Below are 20,933 nucleotides of genomic sequence, written 5' to 3'. Positions count from 1 at the left end.
CACGTGTCCTCGTGGGCTGCCCCTGACTGATCTCCTTCCACACTCCCCCTTGCTCATCTGCTGACCAGCCACCCTGGCCTTCTTCACGTCCCTGAAGACACCGGGCAGGCTCTCCCCCAACCCCGAGGTGCTCCTGCTCCTTCGGTCTGAAACGCTCTTCCCAGATACACCCCTCGCTTGCTTCCACTCCTCCTGACCACCTAACAAAGATGGGGCCCTGTTCCCTCAGCCTCCGCCCCTTCCCCTGCCCTCCTGACTGTCTCCTCTGCTAGAACAGAAGCTCCACGAGGGCAGGCACTTTGTGTCGTTCACAGCAGGCTCCCCAGCACTGAGAACAGAGCGTGGCACGTAGTAGTTGCAGAATTAAATAATTGTTTCCTGAATGAATCGGAGTCTAAAATCACTCTGTACATTTTCTTCTTTACACATGTCTATATTTTCCAAATTTCTCTGCAGTAAATATCTATTACTTTTAGTCACAAAAAACAATAAGTGACATAGTCTTTTTTCCAGGACCACTCTTGAGAGACCTAGAGTTTCTTTGAAATGACTTAAGAAGATGCAAGGAGGCCCTGCGTCAGGATCTGAGGCAGGGTCTGAGTGGCACCAGGCTCCTCCTGAGCTCCTGGGAGCCATAACAATGCCTGGAGGAATGACTGGCTCCTGAGGGTGGACAGGAGAATTCAATGGGGCCAGCAGCCCCTGGTAACCTAACGCCGCCTCTTCTTGCGGTCAGTGCGAGGAGAGTTGGGGCGAGGAGAGGAGTGAAAACAGAGCCACGACCACTGTGACGTATACCCCGCTCTCCCCTGCCCAATACACACAGCAACACAGATGCTGCCAAGGCTCCAGGCTCCAGGCCTCCTGCACAGAAGGCAGTGTTGCATGGGCCATGCCTTTGCTGGCACAAGTTGCTGTCCTCAGTTGGGTTTTCCGTTTCTTTTCTTTGGGCACTGTTTCTCTGGGCTGAGTACCTGCTGCCTCTGCTCATTTGTGAGGCTGAATCCAGAGCAAAGAAGCAGCATCTTGGCTCTGGGGCAGGTCTCTGGTCTGACAGACCCCTTATCTGGTTTGTGTCAGAGGCCCTGCACTCCCCAGGTGGGCAGAAGTCCTGGGCTCTCCCTTGACTCAGTGTTGGTGTTCATAAGAACTCAGCAGTTCCAGATGAGGGCACAACCTCACGCGCTAGAGACGATTCAGGAAACGAAACCTCCTTTTACTTGATTGCTGGTTCATTCTCTGATGGAATCTTTTCTGATTCTCTTTCATAAGGCCCATCCAAAATAGACATCTGAAAAGAGAACAAGAGAGGCCAGCCCCGTGGCCAAGCGGTTAAAGTTCCGCTTGCTCAGCTTTCATGGCCTGGGTTTACGGGTTCGATCCTGAGCGCAGACCTCCTCCACTCATCAGCCATGCTGTGGCGGCATCCCGCGCACAAAACAGAGGAAGACTGGCATGGAAGTTAGCTCAGGGTGAATCTTCCTCACAAAAAAAAAAGAGAGAGAGAGAGATCTAGGAGGCCATGTTCCCCTTCCCCTCCAGCCCCAAAGCCCTGTCACAAGAGTGACTCCGAGTCCTAGGCCCTGGAGCGGGACCGGCCCCAGGGGTCTCCTGGTTCCTGCCTCTTTTATTGTGTCTTGCCAGACAGGTCCCACCACATTCAGGAACAGAGCTGCCTGTCTCCTGGGCTAAGACATGCCTGGGACACTCCAGAGCAGGGGTCAGCCAGGGTCTGTGAAGAGCCAGGTGGCAAATACTGCAGTCTTTGTGAGCCACATATGGTCTGCTCTCTGTGACCTCTTCTTCTTGGTTTGTTTCTTACAACCCTTTAGAAATGTCAAAACCATTCTTAGCTCATAGGCCTCACAAAAACAGGTGTCAGGGTGGGCAAAGGACAGTCCAAGGCCCCAGTTTAGCCCTCTGCCTGTTTCTGTGAACTGCAGTTTGACTCAGGCACAGCCAGGCTTGCTGGTTTTCATGTTGTCTGTGGCCTCTGTCACTACCATAGCAGAGCTGAGCGCTTGCCATGGAGACTCGAAGGCCCACAACGCCTGAGATGGTCACTCTCTGGCTCTTTGCAGGACACATTTGCCAAGCCCCGCTCTGAAGTACTAAGACAAATGACACAGGGGGTCCAGTTTTTTTTCTTTTTAGAAAGATTTTTTTTTTTAAAGATTGACACCTGAGCTAACAACTGTTGCCAATCTTTTTTTTTTCCCTCCTTTACCTCCCCAAATCCCCCCAGCACATAGTTGTATATCTTAGTTGCAGGTCCTTCTAGTTGTGGCATGTGGGATGCCGCCTCAACATGGCCTGACGAGCGGTGCCATGTCGGCGCCCAGGATCCGAACCAGCGAAACCCTGGGCCGCCGCAGCGGAGCACACGAACTTAACCACTCGGCCACGGGGCCAGCCCCAAAGGGGTCCAGTTTTTAACGTGTTTCACACACATTCATATTTAACACTTGGAACAATTTTTGAGACTAGTATGTGTCCCATTTTACAGCTGAGGATACTGAGGACCAGAAGGTGACGGCTTGCCCAAGGTCACCCAGCTTGTAAGTGGCAGAAACAGAACTTAAACCCAGATCTTTGGCCTCTAAGCTAGGATTTGTGGACCAGATAAAGCTGCTCCCAAAGGGCAATCCATGAAGCCTGGAACATACTCCTTATTCATCCCCATCAGGGAAGGCAATGCCAGCACCTTGGTGCCAGCGTCTGATACAGTCTCCAGGCATGGAAAGCAACCGGGCCGACGTGTACAGAGACTCTTAAGAGTCTCATGAAATCCTAGTGTGCAGAGAATATCTCCAAGGCCTTTCTGTGCACAAGAAAGACTGCAGGCTGGCGGTCAGCAGGAGAGCTGTCCCTTAAAATCCAGGTTTGGCTTCTGTATATATTTAACAGGTAGTCACATCACTGTGAAGAGCACAGAGCCACGGCAATCCCCCCACGTAGGACTGGCCTGGCCTGGCAGCCCGCTGGGTCTCGGGCTTGCCATTTGCTGTGGAACTGGGGACAGCAATGCCATCATTTGTATGAGAGAGGCCCCCAGCGGACATTGGTGGTATTGCTGCCCTTAAGGCCTCTGTGAGCAGCTCCAGAAACGCCCTCCGGCTCCCAGGAGCTCACTTCCTGGGCTGGGAGTGTACAAAGCTGGTGTTGTCTTTGACTAATTGCCCCCATACGTGAAGCTAATGAGTGTTGTCCTCCTCAAAATCCTCCCTGAGGGAGGTTGCTGTCTGCATGTGCTAACAATGCTGCCATTTCACAGCTTCCCTAGGGCCTGCCTTCACGGCCTTTCCTGGGCTTTTAGAGTCCTATTTATGGGCAAATCTGACCCCTGAGAACAGCTGGCCTTTGTGAAGATTTGTTTTAGCGTCCTTAGTCCAGCTTTGTTCCAGGACTTGTTTGGTGTGTCCCAGAATGCTGTTAGTTTTGCTTGTTATTTTTTGTGGGTTTTTATTTGACTTGAATACCACCATTATAAATTAGGATTCCTAGCATTTCTGGAAAAGTCAGACAACACTTGTTCTGAGTTCTCACCCAGCAGTCAGTGGCTGAAGCTGAGGAGCTGTGCCCCTCTTTGAGCAGGCAAGGATTCTCCAGTTTGCCACAGTCCCCACCACTCCCTATAGTCTCTTATTGCCTCCCCTGCTGTCAATTATATTACCTTGCTAGCCCCTATCGAAGCTTTATCACACATACAGAATAATTGCCATAATAATAGCTGCTGCCACAAGACCAGACAATATACCAAGCATGGTACATACATTCTCTCATTTAACCTAGTGAAATAGGTATCATTATTCCAACTCACAGATGCAGAAATTGGAGTTCACCATCCTTAAGCAACTTGCCTGTGACCCAACAGCAAGTGTCTGTGCCATGCAGTTACCAGCTGTGGTCAGGCAGGCAGGCAGACCTGGATTTAATTCCACGAGAGAGTGGGAAGTCAGCTTACAGTGACATGAAATATCTCTATGAGCCACAGGGTTGAACTGAATTTTAGTTATGGGCACATGCATTTACCTTGTCAGATAATGGGCTCCTCCCATTGGATTAGGGGGTGTGACTGGCTCAGTAAAGGCCCCAAACGATCCCCAGGTTTTCCTCTTTTCCCACCCGTAATGTATTCAAGAATGGCTGATCCCAGTTATGCAGTAGGCTAAGTATCTTTGGTGTTAAAGACACTGGAATAGTACCCTTCTCTTCCTCAGGACTCCTGATGCCATGTGCCCAGTGCCCTGAGCTTCCCCAAGGGGCCCAGGGACCCTGCTGTGACATAGTGTCTAGGCCTCAACTCAGGCATCACTTCACCTTCCAGATTTTCCCCTATGCCCTTGGCTATCAAAACATCCTCTGCTATGTCCCAAGTTTTCAAGCTCTTGCTAAATGACCGACAACTTACTCTGATAAATGAACGGGGAGAGAAGGTGCTAACGGGCTCATTCATTCTTCCGACAACTACCTATCGAGTGTCCATCTTCTCCTTTTAAAACCATTCCAGGGCTTCCCACTGCTCTTAGGAGACAAAATCCTGAGCAAGGCCTAAAAGGCCCTACGTCTTCTGTCCCCTTCAGACACCCCGCCAACACACTCTCCACCCCACATTTCCAGTGCTCTTCTTCCAGTTCCTCCAACACTCCCCGTCCCCTCCTAGTACTGGTCTTTACACTGGCCCTGTCCTCTGCCTGGAATCTCTTCCAACCCGTCTTACCCAGTGATGCCTCCTTGTCCTTCAGATCTCTGTTCCGTCTGTTCTAGCTTCATCAGAAACATTCGCTGGCCTCTCTGACGAGGTCGAATCGCACCGTTAGACGCATGCGCACCAGAACCTCTCCATGGAGACCCCTCACCAGCGGAATTCTGCGCTTGTCTATTGAACAGATCTGTGCCTCACCAGAGATGAGTTCAATGACGCCATCATGGAGGGGTTTTATCTGTTTCTATTAGGCCTAGATGCCTAATTCATATTTGTTGAAGGAAAGTGGTGGCCAGGGAAGTAGGGAAGGGAAGAATTTCTAATACTTTCCTACAGTTGAAATAGCAAGAACCTAAATGGCTTGCCCAAGGACATAGAGTTAGTGACACAGCAGAAAGTTGGACTCAAGTTTCCAAGGCACGTTTCTTTTCTGCTCTATCATGCTTTCCTCTGGGGCCTCTGTGAGCCTCTGGGCTCTCTTGAATAATTGCGCCCTGAAAATTATTAGGGCTTTGGAGACATGCCCAATCTGGCTCCAGACAGAGGTGGTGCAGTAGAATTGGGCTGTAGCAGGGTCCCTCTGCCACACGCAGGGGCAGAGAGCTGCTGGCAATATCAGGACAGACCTCTGGGTCACATCCAGGTGGACTCCTGGGTCACTACAGCTGGACTTAGCAGGAGTGTAAGACCTGAAATAATCCACCTGCTAGAAGAGCGACCATCTGTTGTGCCCTCACAATGTGCAAAACCCTTTAAGGGACACTATTTGGCTGAGTCTGATGTGAGACCTACCAAAGACACATTATTCTCCCCATTTACAGATGAGGACACAGGTCCAGAGACTGAGCCCCTGAGTGACACAGCTAGTCAGTGGAAGAATTGGTTTCAAAGCCAGTGTGTCAGATTCCCAAGCAACTTCTTAATCCAAGATGCAGCACAGCCTCGAAAAAGAATAGAATGCTCAGGACCTTATGAAAGGATAGAATATGAGCGATCAACATAAGAAGCATCAGGAGAGAGCTAGAGGGAGCTGGAATGAACACTCGTGGTGGAAGGTTCAGGGAGCGGGCTGAGGACCCCAGGAAGGAGGGCTGGTTGGTGGACGGGAAGCAGAGTGCAGGAGCCAGCGGCCTGATGGCAGAGCTCTGACCTGGGGCACTGGGGAAGGAGCTGGGGCCCAGGCAGCCCAGCACCTCGATTATAAGCTTGGAGCTTGGTGCAGTGTCCTGTTTCTCCAGGCTGCACCCTTCCTTCCTCTGGCTTTTTAGCAAAAGGATTTTTCATTTCCACTTTCTATGGAAACAATTTCTTAGCAATCAAATGTCCTAGATCTGGAAGAAGAAAGTGGCGGTCCAGTGGACCAACTGTCCAGTTCAAAGGAAAATGCAGTTCTGTGCCCCTGTCCTTAATGTTATGTCTCTGACACCTGCTTCTAGAAAGGGTCACAGAGAGGAAGAGGAGTAGCCTGTGCCTCCCAGGGAGGCGGGGGACTCAGGAAAGAGCGTGGGCTGGCACTTAGGAGCTCAGGCCTCGAACCGGGCGACTTTGGGCACTTGACGTTCTAGAATTCAGTTTCCTCCCCTCCAGAGGGAGGGGCTGGAGTGGATGGTCTCTGCAGTCTCTTGTACTCTGGTTTTATGCTTCTCCAACCTAGGCCTGGGGGTGCAGGCAGAGGGAGATAAGAAAAAGGACAGCGGTGACGGAGAGTCCTCCAAAAGATGACTCAGCAGGTGACAGCAGAGCAATCGAATGATATGAGGTTGTGTTTGAAACTTCTCTCGTCAGCGTGTATTTTGTACCTTGAGATTCTCTCACGTTGTCACTGAGAAAAATAATTGTAGATTTGAATAGATTGTGGGTGTTGGATTATATAAAGGGCATGGATTTTGATGTCAGGCCTGGGTTCAAAAGGTGAGACCTTGGGGAGACAACTTCCCCTCTCTGGGCACCAGGTGCCTCATGTGTGAAAGAAGGATAATATTGCACCCCTCACAGGGTGGCTGGGAGCGTCGACGCGTTTCCATAGAGAGAGCACACAGCACAGCCCTGCGAGTTCCCATAAATCCTCTGTCCTCCTCCACTCGCCTTTCCCCTCCTCCCACTGCGGAGGGGAACAACAAAGGGGAGAATGGAGTTCACTGGTGAATTCAAATTCATCCAGTATTTATCCAGCACCAAATGTGTTCCGCACTATTCTTCATACATAGCATTCACAACAGCCACATGGAACAGGTAGTGCTTTTCTATTGTACAGACGAAGAATGCCAAGGTCCGGGGTTGGCTTCTGCTCATAAATGGGAGAACTGAGATTCGAACCTCTGTCTGCTGAATTCAACCCCAAATCCTCTTTTCACAGATTCCCAGAGATACCTCAGGGGCAGACGCTCCGGTGGGGAATTCCACCGGGAGAGGATTAGTTTGGGGCTTGCTCTAGGAATCCTTGTTGTTTTATATACGGTCTTATTTAACATCCCCATATTCTCGGAGGTGGGGCGAGCCCTAGAGCGAGGGCCTGTCACCGTCTTTCTGGAACAGAACCAGCGTCACCAGGCCCCGGGGATGAGGGGTCCTCTCAAGGGCTTCCTATGGGTCCTCATGGCTTTTCTGTCAGTGCCCCTCCAACCCCTCGCAAATGGTACTATTTCTACAGTGCCTCCATGTTTTACAACGATGTCACTCAGCCCCTGTGAGGCGCACGGGGTGAGCATCATTATCCTTATTTTGCAGTTGGGAGCAGACTCAGGGAGCTGCCCTCACTCCCATGACCTTCCACGGAGGTCATACAGCAGGCCAGGCGGGCACCTCGTGGCCCCTGCCACCACAGAATCCTTCCTCACCCCACTCGCCGGGTCTCAGAGTGTGGCTCCTCCAGTCCCCTAAGTCTGTTGTCTTCAGGGGTCTTGTCACCCGGAGGCTGAGGCGGGGAGGGCCTAGAGTCAAAGCGTTTGTGAATTCAGGGTTAACAAGGCTGTTCCTTCTCTCCAGGGACTGAGCTCGTCACGGTGCACTTCCTTCAACTTGCTGTGACACTTATTTCACCGTGATTCCCCGCCAAGGGTGCGGTGTGACATCAGGGTGAGTGAGTCACTTCATCCGGGGACAGTGTTCTGGCGCCTGCCACCCCTCAGCACCCCGAACAGCCTTACAGGTTGAAACTTCCCCCAAAGGCCTCTCTGACCACACCAGTTCCTCAGGAAACCACCCAACCCTGGCTTCGACTTTTTTTGACTTCTCCTCACTTGCCTTGTAACCCCTTCCCAGGCCCAGCTGGGAACCCGAGCCTGGGCCCGAGCTCCTCAGTGCCAGCTTTGTCCACACATTTGCTCCTGGAGAGTTCTCAGGCCCAGTCACCTACCAGCTAAGGGCTTGGGGTCAGGCAGACCTGGGTCTAACTCCTGGTCTACCGCTTACTAGCTAACCATGTTCCTACACTGCTATGAGCCTGTTTTCCATCTCTATATACGGGACACAGTACTACCTGCCTCCCAGAGAAGAGGGCAGGCAACGCGCTCAGCACCGTGACTGGCACACAGTAAATGGTCAGCGGACAGCAGTGCGTGCGTGCGTGCACGTGTGAATGTGTGGCCCTCCTGAGACTTGACTTTTCTGTACTGTGTTTTCTCTCCACAAATCAACTTGAGAACCACAAGATATATCATTTCTATCTTCTCAAGCATCCTGGTTTCTTATTCCCCCCTTCCTTTTGATTTTGGTTCTAATCTCTTCTTTTAGGTTAGAATGTTAGAATGGTTAAAAATGAACCATTTTTTTCAAAGCCTTGGCAGCTTTCATTTCCTCAGTTCATTTCAAATGATTTATGATACAACACATCAACATTTATAACATCTTTCAGTCTTATCCAATGGGACAGGGGATGGAAAATGATAGACTAGCCGCAAAAATTAATTGAAGCAATGATTTTTTTTTAAAAAAAGAAGGAAAATTTGCAAAGAATGCAAATAGGCGATTCACAGAGAGCAAGTCTAGATGATCAAAAAACATAGGAAATGATTTCAGACTCTAGTAATCAGGGAAACGTAAATTTAAGTAGCAATGAGATACATCTTTACTTCTATCAGAATGACCAAATTTTTTTCTTTTTTAAAGATTGGTACCTGAGCTAACAACTGTTGCCAATCTTTTTTTTTTTTCTTTCTGCTTTTTCTCCCCAAATTCCCCCAGTACATAGTTGTATATTTTAGTCGTGGGTCCTCCTAGTTGTGGCACGTGGGACGCCACCTCAGCATGGCCTGATGAGCGATGCCATGTCTGCGCCCAGGATCTGAACCAGCGAAGCCCTGGGCCACCGCAGCGGAGCGCGCGAACTTAACCAGTTGTACACGGGGCCGGCCCCCAGAATGACCAAACCTTTAAAAAACTGATAATACCTATTGCTAGTGGGGATGCAGAGAAAAGGTTACTTTCATCATTGCTCTGGGATGGCATAGCCTTTTGGAAAGCAATGTGACACCACCTACTAAAATCAAAATTAAAAATACATATACCTCTTGAAGTAGCAGTTCCACTCCCGGGAATCTACCCCATGGAAGTAAAAATACCAGAATGTGTGGATATATGCACAAGGATGTATAACGAATTGTTGTTTGTGGCGGGAAACGAACAAAACCTAGAAACGACGCAGACGTCCTTCAAAAGGGGGAACTACTGAATATATTATGACATGCCAGGGCATACTCTGCGGCCGTTAAAAAGAATTAAATTGGAGCTATATCAGGTGACTCATAGGGATTACCATGAACAATTGATGAGAAAAAGCAAAGTACAGGAAATTGGGTATAAAATTACCGCATTTTTAAGAAGAAATAATCCCCATGACGCCGCCCTCACGGTGTATGTGAGCCCACACACATGAGCATGGAGGAAAACATGGCAGGCTCAGACCCAGCTGGCATCTGGTTTTAGGGGATGGACAGTCATGTGGTAGGAGAGGGGGTGAGAGAAAGTAAGGGAGGATCCACTCAGAAGGAAAAAAAGAAAAGACTGCATTGAAATTAAAATAATATTTATAACAGAATCACATTTATGCACTAATGTAAAAGTCCATGAGTAGACATAAGAAGAAAATTTTACATTATATATACACATCTTCAACATTTTTGTTAACCTAAAACATACAAATGTACATTCCTTCACCAATAATTTGACAGAGCCAAGATCTCTTCATTGAGAATGTCTATTTTTTGGAGTTCTGCCTCACCTGTGTTTTGTAAAAAATCACACCCTTAATGCATTGTCTATAGTTTCTAAGTTCAGCTTCTGTAGAGTGAAGTGAGAACTTAAGACACTTGCAAAACAAGTTCAGTACAGGAACCTCTTAGAGACGCTTTCCCCCTAATCTTCTCAATTGTCTTGCCTACACCCAGGAGAACAACAATCTTTTCAGATCTCTCCTTGATTAAGTCTTTCCAAAACTGTCAACTTGGTTCTTACAGAAACAGTAATTCTCTTACTTTTACATTCACATTTTCCCCAGTTTATTTGATATTTATTAAGGCACAAGAGGCATAAGGCTCGGGCACAAACACATTTCACTGTAGGTGACATTCACGTCAACAGGTAGACACAGTTTTATGTGGCAGCCTGGCATCAGTGTGCCCACCGGGAGGGAGCAGCTGTCAGCATGTCCCACAGAGAGAGTGCACAGGGTCACGTGACACAGTGAGTCAGTTACGAGAGGTAGAACTTCACTTATGTGCAAAGCTTATGTGCTGTGAATTGGTGAGTGGGTAGCTGGCCTGACAGGTCACAACCAGCTCTCTGATTATGTGACCGTCAATCATCCTGTGACTGAAACACCATGAGTTCCGAGTGGGCCTGGGAGTCAGGAGGCGTGGAGGATTATATCTTTCAGTTTATAATACATCACGTAGCACTTTGCTACATGGTCAACATAGATGGTTAAAAGTAAGCCCTCTCTCTAGAGAATGCCTCAACTAAGAATAAATGCTTTCTTGGAGCAAACAGAAAACAAAACTTGGAGAAGAGTTTCAAAGGGCTCCCACCTCTACGTGGAAGATTGACTGCATGCATCTGTCTTCCCATAGTAAAGCTTGGTGCTCAGGAGGCCTCTGGGCCCACACTGCCTGGGGGTTTGAATCCTGGTTCTGCCACTTATGACTGACTGACTTTGGACAAGTGCCTGTTTCCTCATTTATGAAACAAGGAGAGCAATAGTGCAATAGTGCCTGCCTGACCCTTGGAGAGGGCTGCTAGTGGAGACAGAATCCTTGACAAGCACCAGGGGATGCAGAGAGATAGGTACTAAAACACAGAGATGAGGCTGAGGGTTGAGGGTGGAGGGTAGATTGCTGACTGTGCAAAGGAGGTCCCATTGGCTTTGGAAGAGGACATCCCCAGAAGGAGGAGCAGGACAGGAAGCACGGCGCAGTACAGGAATGGGAGCACAGAAGACAGATGGCCAGGGGACTTGCACACTGGGCAGAGCATGGCTAAGTCTGGCAGGGAGGAGAAACAGCGGGACAATCTGTGTCAAAATTCTGAGTTGAACTCTGGTTTAAGAGGCTTTCATAGACTCACTGGCTGGTGTCTAAGGCTACAGACATTGTTGTTCTCTGCTCAGACTCCAAATAGAACACTCCTCTGTGCCCTCGTCACTTTCAGTCACCGGCAGAGGGGAGAATTGTAGTGGGGTCCTGAGGGGAGGGTGGTCACCTGCATAGCCTTTCAGCCACCACAGAGCTCAGCCTGGCTGAAGAAGCTGACGGGGAGGGCCTGCTTCAGGACGGGGGCTCCAACTTTCCCAGATGGAAAAGGCCTGGCCCCTCCTCTAATTCCTCAGTTCTTTTTTTTTTTTTTAATAATAACAGTTTTATTAGGACATAATTCACATACTATACAATCCAGCCATTCAAAGTGTGCAATTCAAAGGTTTTAGTCATTCACAGAGTTGTACAGTTACAACACTTTTAGAACATTTTCATCATCCCCAAAAGAAACCTTGGACTCATTAGAGTCACACCCTTACCCTCTACCCCCAACATCCTCCTCCCGGCCCTACACAACTACCTATCTACCTTTTGTCTCTATAGATTTGCCCATTCTGGACATTTTGTATAAATGCAGTTACATAACATGAGGTCTCTTTTGCACGGCTTCTTTTGCTTAGCATTTTAAATGTTCATCCATATTGTAGCATGTATCAGACCTTCATTACTTTTTATAGCTTAATACTATTCCATTGTATGGATATACCACAGTTTATTTACCTGTTCATCAGTTGGTAGGCACTTGGATGGTTTCCACTATTTGGCTATTAGGAATAATGTTGCTATGAACATTCATGTACAAGTTTTTGTGTGGACATATGTTTTTATTTCTCTTGGGTATATACCTAGGAGTGGAATCGCTGGGTCATATGAGCATAATTCCTTAGTTCTTTGCATATACTTCTATTTTAGGACTTAGCACATTCATCACAAGTGCTCACAGGGCTTCTTGCCCTGTCATACTGAGCTTTCTTCATCTCACTTACCCTGTGGCACGTAGCACCCACAAACCATTAAATAATTATGTGTGAGGCCCTCCACTGCATTAAGTGCTGCTTATAAACAGAGTAAGACAAGGCCTGAGTACTAACCATCGGATATTATAATGAGGGAGTCATGCTAACCTTGACAAGTAGTGGGGGTGAAAGCCTGACTGAAGTGAATTCCGTAAAGAATGGAAGCACCCCCATGTTCACTGCAGCATTATTTATAATAGCCAAGATATGGAAACAACCTAAATGTCTACTGATGGATGGATGGATAAAGCAGCTGTGGTATATATAGACAATGGAATACTACTCAGCCATAAAAGAAAGATGAAATCTTCCCATTTTTGAAAACAGGGATGGACCTTGAGGGTATTATGCTAAGGACAATAAGATAGCTGGAGAAAGTCAAATACCGTATGATTTCACTCATATACAGAAGACTAAAAAAACCAAAACAAATGAAAAAACAAAATAAAACAAAAACAAACTCATAGATACAGAGGACAGAGTAGTGGTCACCAGAGGGGAAGGGGGTGGGGAGTGAGCGAAATGGGTGAAGGGGTCAACTGTATGGTGATGACGGTAACTGGACTGCAGTGGCGAGCGGACTGTAGTGTATGCAGATGTCACACTATAAAGCCATGCACCTGAAACCTACACAATAAAACACAATAAGGAATAAATAATAAAATAAAATGAGCGAAAGTGGTCAAAAGGGACAAACTTCCAGTTACAAGATTAATAAGTCACAAGGATGTAAGGTACAGCACGGTCATTATAGATACAATACTGTATTACATTTCTGAAAGGCGCTAAGAGAGCAGATCCTAAAAGTTCTCATCACAAGAAAAAAAACTAAACAAAAAAAAGAAGGGGGGAAGAATCAGAAAAAGGAAGTACAGATCATTCTTTCAAGGAACTTTTCCATAGAAGATAGCAGAGAAATGGGACAGGAGCTGGACAGGGAAGTGGAATCAAGAAGGTTTTGGTTTTCTGAAGATGAGAAATGACAATATGTTCATACGACACAGTAGAAAGGTAAAAGCTGATGATGGGGGAGAGGTGGACAGACAAGAAGGTGAGAGGAGGTGAGATCCTGTGCATAAGCAGTGTTATCAATGGAATGTTTTGTTCCCTACAGTTCATACGTTGAAGCTCTAACCCCAATGTGACTGTATTTGGAGACAGGGCCTGTGAGGAGGTGACAAAGGTTAACGAGGTCATAAGGATGGGGCCCTAATCCAATAGGGCTGGTGCCCTCATGGGAAGTAGAACAGACACCGAGCTCTTCTCCCTGCCATGTGAGGACATGGCGAGAAGGCCAATGTCTGCAAGCAAGGAAGAGGGCCCTCACCAGGAACTGAATCAGCCGACACCTTGATCACGGACTTCTAGCCTCTAGAACTGTGAGAAATAAATTTCTACTTTTTAAGCCACCCAGTCTTTGGTATTTTGTTACAGCAGCCCGAGCAGACTAAGACAAGTGGAGAAACTGGTTTAAGGAGCAAGGAGAGATCACCCACTGTAACAGGACAGGAGGCAAAGTCCATGAGTGCCAACACAGCTGGGTGTACAGGTGTTCGGGGGGAGCCCGAGGGGGTCTCCTCTGCTGTTCTTGCTTTCAGTGACATGGGAAGTAAGGTGAGCAGTTGGGAGTGAGGACACAGGGTTGCAGATCCAAGAAGAGAGGTGAGGAGACAGTGAACGGACCAGGGCAATGCGACGAAGAGCTCTGAAAAACACCGACTCCATCTGAGGTTTGTGGTCATTGAAGTGAAACCAATCACCAGTGGTGCATTTTTCTCCAGGGATGTCCAGCAGTTCGGGTGCAGGGAGGGAACAGGTAGAGGTGACTGTAACCATGGTTGGGATTTGGCCAAATGAAAATGACAGGTGAGGGGGTAAAAGAGTGCAGGTGAAGGCATAATTATCCTGATGAACAATGGGGATCCGAAGCAGGCAGGAAGGAGAAGGAGAATGCCAAGGGTTGAGGGCCAGGGAAAAGATGGTGGGATCACTGGCTTGCAGGTCCTGGTAGGGCTGCAGGATTTTTGGAGTTGGGGCCCTCCAGGGAATGATGGGGAAGACAGGGAGGGGAGAGGGGATGCCTATAACTGAGCCTATGGGGGCTGTGGGTATTGGAAACGGAAGGGGCAGGAACAGGGCAGTGGCTGCTGGGGGAGACCACGGCAGGGTATTGGGTTTGCAGGTTTTGAAAATACTCAGATTCTGAAAGGAGAAGTGTTAAGAGAGACAGATTTCAACCTAGTGCTAAAATCTTCATGGAATGAGGAACAAAGATAACTGAAAAAGGGATGTCAGGGGGTGGTGATCTGCTGGCATAAGCAACAAAGCTGAGGAAGGAGCAACGGTCTGGAAGCAGAGAGGAGCAAGGAGGACACACTCCCTCCCTGAGGCCCAGCAGGGGGCACAGGAGAGGCAGCAGCTCTCCCTCGAGAAGGCTGCGGGAAGCAGCATCCTCGGGGAGAGCCAGGATTCAGTGAGCACAGAAAAGGGAAGGGAGCATTCATAGAAGAGGACACTAGGAATCTTGTTGTGGATGGATGGGGCTGGAAAGGGCCATACAGAGTATATGGAGACGAGAGTCTGGAAGATGAAGGATGTTCCAGGAGTCCCAGGCTCCCTATAGGGCCCGGAATAAAAGGTTTGAAAGATTCGTCAGAGACACACTTTGATAGGAAGCTATGCCACCTGCAGGCAGGGGGACTCGGGAGAAGTAGGGATCTTCCCAGGAGTCCTCAGGGCTCCCAGGCCCCTGCCTCACTCTCGCTGACGGCTCTGGAGAGCTCGGATGGAGCTGTCTCACGGGGACCTGCTCACACACCTGCCTTGGAGTGAAAAAGCATTATTTCCTCTTTCAGGCTGAAGACTCTCATGGGACAGAAATTCCAGGAGGAGTGCAGGCTCAGGAGCTAAGCCCTCTATGTGTTGACTGTGATTGATGGCTGCCCAGGGGACAGTGGGGCTATCCACTTCCTGATTCAGAAGAGGCGCTCTTCTGCATTGGTACACGACTTTACAGTTTGTGAAGAGTTCTCGGCTGCTCACCTGCCAGTGTGACAACTAATACAATATACTAAGTGGGTTAAGACATCTTGATGGGATAAGTCTCCTGGCCCACCCAGGTTATACACCTGCATCTGGATGCTGGGGATTCAGTCTTTTCAAAACCTACAGAAGACCCGTATGTTCTTCCTTCCTGTCAAGAGCCACGGACTCAAGAAGCAACAGCACCTTTGTCCGCCTTCTCCCTCGCTCCACTACCCATCCTGCAATGAATTATTTTTCCTCTAAAACAAAACAGAAGTGGAGTACAGATTTCAGTGAAAAGCCTTCACTTCCTGAGGTATGTGACTCTTACTTTTCTAACTTAACAGGAAGAAAGAGCCAAACCACCCAGTCACTTATGTACGTATTTACATTTATGTACAAACGCTTCATCTCGCCAACCCACAATTTACAAGAAACAATCGATAGCCAAGTGAGCACCTAGTCACATAAAGTGTTGGTAACAGAGCAGAAGCTAATGCTTGTCTGTGTTGGTTGATATTTCTTGCAAAAAAAAAATTGGCCTCTGATGAACACTTCAAGTTACACTTCCAAAGTTTCTTCAAAGATCATGTAAAACACGAGTGGTAAATCCAACAGTTTTTCAAAGATATTTAAATAACTTAGTTACTACACATTGGATTTCATCTTCTATTATCAACAAACTGGACCTATAAAAAAAAAGTCTCATATTAGTACCTTATAAAATGCAGTCAATGTGTGCTACAGACCAAGTCTTAACTACCCTCCTGTTCTAATGTGAGTAGCCCTTTTGTAATAAAGCCATCAAAACCAAGGGTGCTAGGGAGAAGAGATGGAGGAGGATTTGTCTTGAGCCCTCACGGGATGGTAGCTGGTGTCCCACCTTCAGGGCACAGCACTCATTAACAGTCCCGTCTTCTCTTCCACTATGTGGAACTGAAATTTCCAAATAACAGAGCTGAGACCATAATCCACATATGTAAACTGTCACCCCTCTAGCAGCCACTTCCTTCTTTGCCACCTGAACCACGTGGGGATGGCTGACTTCCCACTTCAACTTCTCTTCCTTTCGGGTCACCTCTGCGGTGACGACAAAATCACCTCGGGTCATCTCAGTGGGAGTCAGCCCAAACACAAGGCTGCAGCCTTGCCTGAGAAGCCCCTTCAGAGATTCTGTTTCTTGGCCTATGGCCTTCCCCACCATCTGTTTTTCCATAGACCAGGCCAAACTGGACTGGACTGGACTGGACCAGACCCGAGGGCCCAAAATATCTGCACTCCATTGGGAACAAGAATTCATTAAAAAAATTAGTGCTGTGCCCACAGGGGTGAGGCAAAGGAAACCGAATTAGGACTTTGCCTTATAAAGGACCTCACAGAACACGAAGATGGGTGCTGTGAATTTTGGAGGGGGACAAAGTGGGCGGTGTTTCTCAAACCAGACCCGCAGGCCCGGGACTCCTCCTGAGAGCAGTGTCTGGCGGGATCCGGCCCCTCCACTGGGCCGCCCTCTCCCCAGGGGCCTCCTCACCCACACACCCCAGGCACACCAAGGACTCGGGCTGCCCCTTCATCACCTTCATGCCCAGATGCCATCTGTAAAGAATTCTTCCCAGAGAAATGGGGGACCCTGCTCCCTTTTTAGTTTGGCTGACTTCGTGATCTGTTTTCCAGACATTTACCAAAAATGAAGATGACCAGCACTCCCAGAAATTGCCTAAATGGAACTGTCTGGTGAGAAGGGGAATATTGTGTCCATCTTCCCTCAGACAGCTGAAATCCACTTGGCTGTCCTCGGATATTTGCACCTGGGTCTAACTCTTCCTGATACTGTCCTCATGGAGATGTGACAATTTTGCATTTGCTCCTGGTTGTACTTGTTCCCTCCCCAACGCCTACCTGCCACCATATATGACAACCCTTTAATAACTGAGTTCAGGGAATGCAGCCACATTGGGCTCTTTAAATTTAAAAATTATTATTAAATAGGTAGGAAACACACAAAACACTAAATATGAATAGTAAACAAAAATATACTGAGAAAAGTAGGCTCCTCTCCCACACCTAGCCCCAAGCTCCCCAGATTGTTCCCCAGGATGTGACCCGAAGCTGTCAGTTTCACCTTTCTAGACTCATCATTCCCAAGCAGTGTTTTTCATGCAAAACTCTCCTACTCAAGAACCTACAAGGTCTCCCTATTCCCATATCACCATATTTTAATGCCCCTACTTCCAAAGATTCCTTGCAAATATTCAGTGTCTTTTCTCAGTTCTTCAACTTGATGCTAAGCAGGCCAATCTCTTTATCAAATGACTCCAGTAGGTTTAGTTCCCCTCCATGTCCTCACCTCTGCTGCTTCTCCAGCTGCGGTGCCTTTTCCACTCCACTCTTTGAAGATCTAGCTCACGTGGTGCTCCCTTCAAAGTCTTCCTGATTACTCTGGCCTCTCACCTCCCACTTGCTGGTGGTCCAGCCCTGACCATCCACATCACAAATTCTGGCCCGTCACCACATGCTTCTTGCCTAAGTCCTTCTTTTTCTTGCACACTCGTCCACTCTCCCCAGTGTGACCATAAGCTTCTTAAGGGTAGGACCCTAATATACGCTTTCTCTGAATCCCACACAATGTCTAGCCTCACTGGGTACGTTGATCTCAAGCCATCAGCTAACACACTGCCTGACATTGAGTAATCTCCATAAATGTTTGTTGAATGAATAAAGGAACAGGTAAGGAATGAGTCCTGGGATACTCCATCAGCTTTCTCAGTGGCCCTAGATGACAGCCCTCCCTGAACATGTTCCCTATCACTGTTGGTGATGGCCGCACCTCCACTGTAAACATCTGGATCTCAGCAGAGGCCCACCTTGGATCTCGCTCTTACCTGGCACTCAAACATATGGCTTCAAATCTGAAACACCTCACCTCTGACCATGTGCCCCAGTCTCCTACCCCTCCCCACTTCACTGCTAGCACACCTGAGCCTCACCTCATCGAAGGCTGCTCAACTACACTCCACCCTCTCCACGTGGCCTCCTGGCCCACCAACCCCTCACAGCCTCCCCACTCCAGCCCAGCCTGTTCCCTATGCATGGTTAGCTGAGCTATCCCTTGGGATCCCTTGCCTTACACCTTCTGCCACAGCTGACTTCCCAGGTAACTTGGGCACTGTTCTGTCCGGTAGCTGGGGAGAAAGGAAACCTCATAGCCCACCCCTTGGTCCCACTTCCCCCAGGCCCTTGCTTCTGCACAGCAATCCTTTCTTCATCCCCACTCCAACCTCTCACCCAATAGCTTTGTTGAAAACCAGCAACTCGCTTAACAAAGCCAGAGGTCTCGACAGCCTTCCTCCTCCTTTGCCTCTCTGCAGCTTTAACCCGCAGCCTCCTCCCTTGGGAGCTCTAACAGGGCGCCACGCTGGCTCTCCTCCTGGACTTCTCCCATCCTGGCTCCTACCCTTCTTCCCACCACCCGCGGGCCCCTGGCTTCTCTTTCTAGGTGACCTCAGACGCTCAGGGCACCAGTTACTGTCCTGATGAAGATACTCCCCAATGTGTAACTCCAGCCCCATCCCCTAAAGCCACTGCTTCAGTTATGTGCTGGACATGCCTACCCGAGTCATGTGCCTGCAGCCCACACTCAGCCCGCCAAAGCACAAATTCATCTTCCCAAACAAGAGCCTGTCTGACTCCTCTGCTCTGCCTGCCAGAGTTATCATCTCCTGGGCACCAACGGTCAGAATTCCTGTCACTTTTGGCTTCTTTCCTGAATAATCACAATCATAATCATAATAGCTAAGATTTGTTGAGCACTATTATGAGCCAGCCATTATTCTTAGCATTTTACTTATATTAACTTGTCTGTACATGTTATTTCTATGCTATTATTACCGACACTATCATTATTATTTCTATACTATTGTTATACCCATTTTCCACAAGACAGCTGAGGCACAGACAGTTTAAGTGACTTGTCCGACACCTGTGAGGGATGGAACTGGCATTTAACCCTGAGGAGTCTGGCACCAGACCCCGCACTCTCTGCCGAAACCTTTGTTAATATGATCTCCACACTCTCTCCCAAACCCAGCCCTCCATATTCACTTCTGCCACAGCCACCCCGATTCGGGCCCTCTCCTCTGCTTGGCTGGATTATTTCCTTTATTCACTAACCAGCGTCCCCAGCTCCAGCCTCTTGTCTATTAATTCACCCTATGTTTTGCCAGCAGAGTGACCTTTCTAAAGCATAGCTCTGCTCAAAAATCCTCAGTAGTTTCCCAAAAAAAGCCACCCAAACCTCTTGGCAACTCTGTTTCAGTATCTTTGCCTGGCCCAACCTGCCCCTCCAGCCCCATCGCCCTCTCTTCCACCAACATTTGCTGCCCCAAAGAGGATGACTCACTTCTCTATCCTGCCCTTTACCACCCTGGGCCTTTACTCTTCCCTTCATCCCTCAAAGCCCAGCTCCCAGGCCCCTGCCTCCTGACCACCAGGGGGATTTGCCAGGAGGGGGTCTTCCGGAGCCTCCTTATGGCAATTTACTTAATTGCCTTTGCTGCTGTTGACTGTGTTTGCGTCCTATCTTTTGTTCATGCTACAGGCCCAGCTCTGACCCTGGCTCCTGAAGAGAACCCAGTCCTTGGTCCAGTTTTCCTGGGATGGGAGAAGGAGGGAGTACATTGTGGTGGTTAACAAACAGTATAACCCTTGGAGTCTGAAGACCTAGACGTGAATCCCAGCTCTACCACTGGGACTCGACGTCTCTGAGTCTCACGTCTGCTGTCTCTAAGCAAGTGGTAATGAGACCCTCATGCAAGGTATCATCAAGAGGTTCAAGGAGATGATATATGGAAAGCAGCTAGCAGGCGCCTGGCACACGATCTGTGTTTAATGAACCGTGGTTAGTATATCTGCTGACATTACTTATTACTGTTCAAGGCAACAGACAGATAAGTAGTGTCTGGCTCCCCAGGAAACAGGCCTCTACATCAGGGCTGTCCCGGCTCTAGTACACGATCTACAACTTACCCACTGCACAGTCTACAGGGAACTCAAGTGGTTCTGAATCATTCTGCTCTCCATCTCTGAAAAGCTACAAAAGAAGAAATGTTTATCTCAATTAAAGAACTTTCAAGAGAGGCTGAAATCTGGAGTTACTGACAGCCTATCAGAGACCTGAATCTAGAAAACTCTCAACTGGAGCTCTGTCAAGCTGGGGTTTCCTACTCTCCTAAATGCCTAAATCATACTGGGTACCAAGTTGGTCCAATGAGTTGTTCAAAAATTGGTCATCAGAAGATAGAAAAACAAAAACTGTTAAGAAAATGGTTATTTCTGCAGCAGCCTGTGCATAAGGCTAAAGAGGAAGGGAGGGCTAAAATGGTTTGGACTAGCGCTGTCTAATAAGAGTATAACGTGAGCCACATAAGCAATTTTAAATTTTCAGTAGCCACATTACAAAGTACAAAGAAATAGGTGAAATTAATTTTCATAATATATTTTATTAGCCCAACATATCAAAAATACTATCATTTTAACATGTAATCAATATAAACATTGATATTTTACATGCCTTTTTTATAGCACTGTAATAACCAGGTTTTGCTATAAATTCCTTGTTAATTTTGTTTTTTAAAGGTGCTACATGCCTTTTTTTAATACTTA

The 20,933-nt window shown here is 48.0% G+C and overlaps 1 protein-coding gene and 1 long non-coding RNA gene across 3 annotated transcripts in view; both read right to left on the bottom strand.

The window, feature by feature from the left end:
* Positions 1-412: 412 nt before the first annotated feature.
* Positions 413-4,858, bottom strand: LOC138924101 (uncharacterized). Its single transcript, XR_011438732.1, has 2 exons — positions 4,721-4,858; positions 413-1,291 (listed from the first exon to the last, which is right to left on the bottom strand). It is a non-coding gene; the product is annotated as an uncharacterized lncRNA (long non-coding RNA).
* Positions 4,859-9,711: 4,853 nt separating this feature from the next.
* CD58 (CD58 molecule) overlaps positions 9,712-20,933 on the bottom strand; it is a 40,952-nt gene continuing 29,730 nt past the window's right edge. For both annotated transcript variants that reach the window (XM_023641350.2, XM_023641351.2), the window contains 2 exons: positions 20,298-20,361; positions 9,712-15,961 (listed from right to left, as the gene is read on the bottom strand). In XM_023641350.2, the coding sequence (XP_023497118.1) occupies positions 20,336-20,361 (26 nt within the window). In that variant the 3' untranslated portion in view covers positions 9,712-15,961; positions 20,298-20,335. The remainder of the gene's footprint in view (positions 15,962-20,297; positions 20,362-20,933) is intronic.

The sequence above is a fragment of the Equus caballus genome, chromosome 5 (genome assembly GCF_041296265.1).
Source record: "Equus caballus isolate H_3958 breed thoroughbred chromosome 5, TB-T2T, whole genome shotgun sequence".
NCBI classification, from domain to species: Eukaryota; Metazoa; Chordata; class Mammalia; order Perissodactyla; family Equidae; genus Equus; species Equus caballus.
This window is presented reverse-complemented; position numbering and strand designations above follow the sequence as displayed.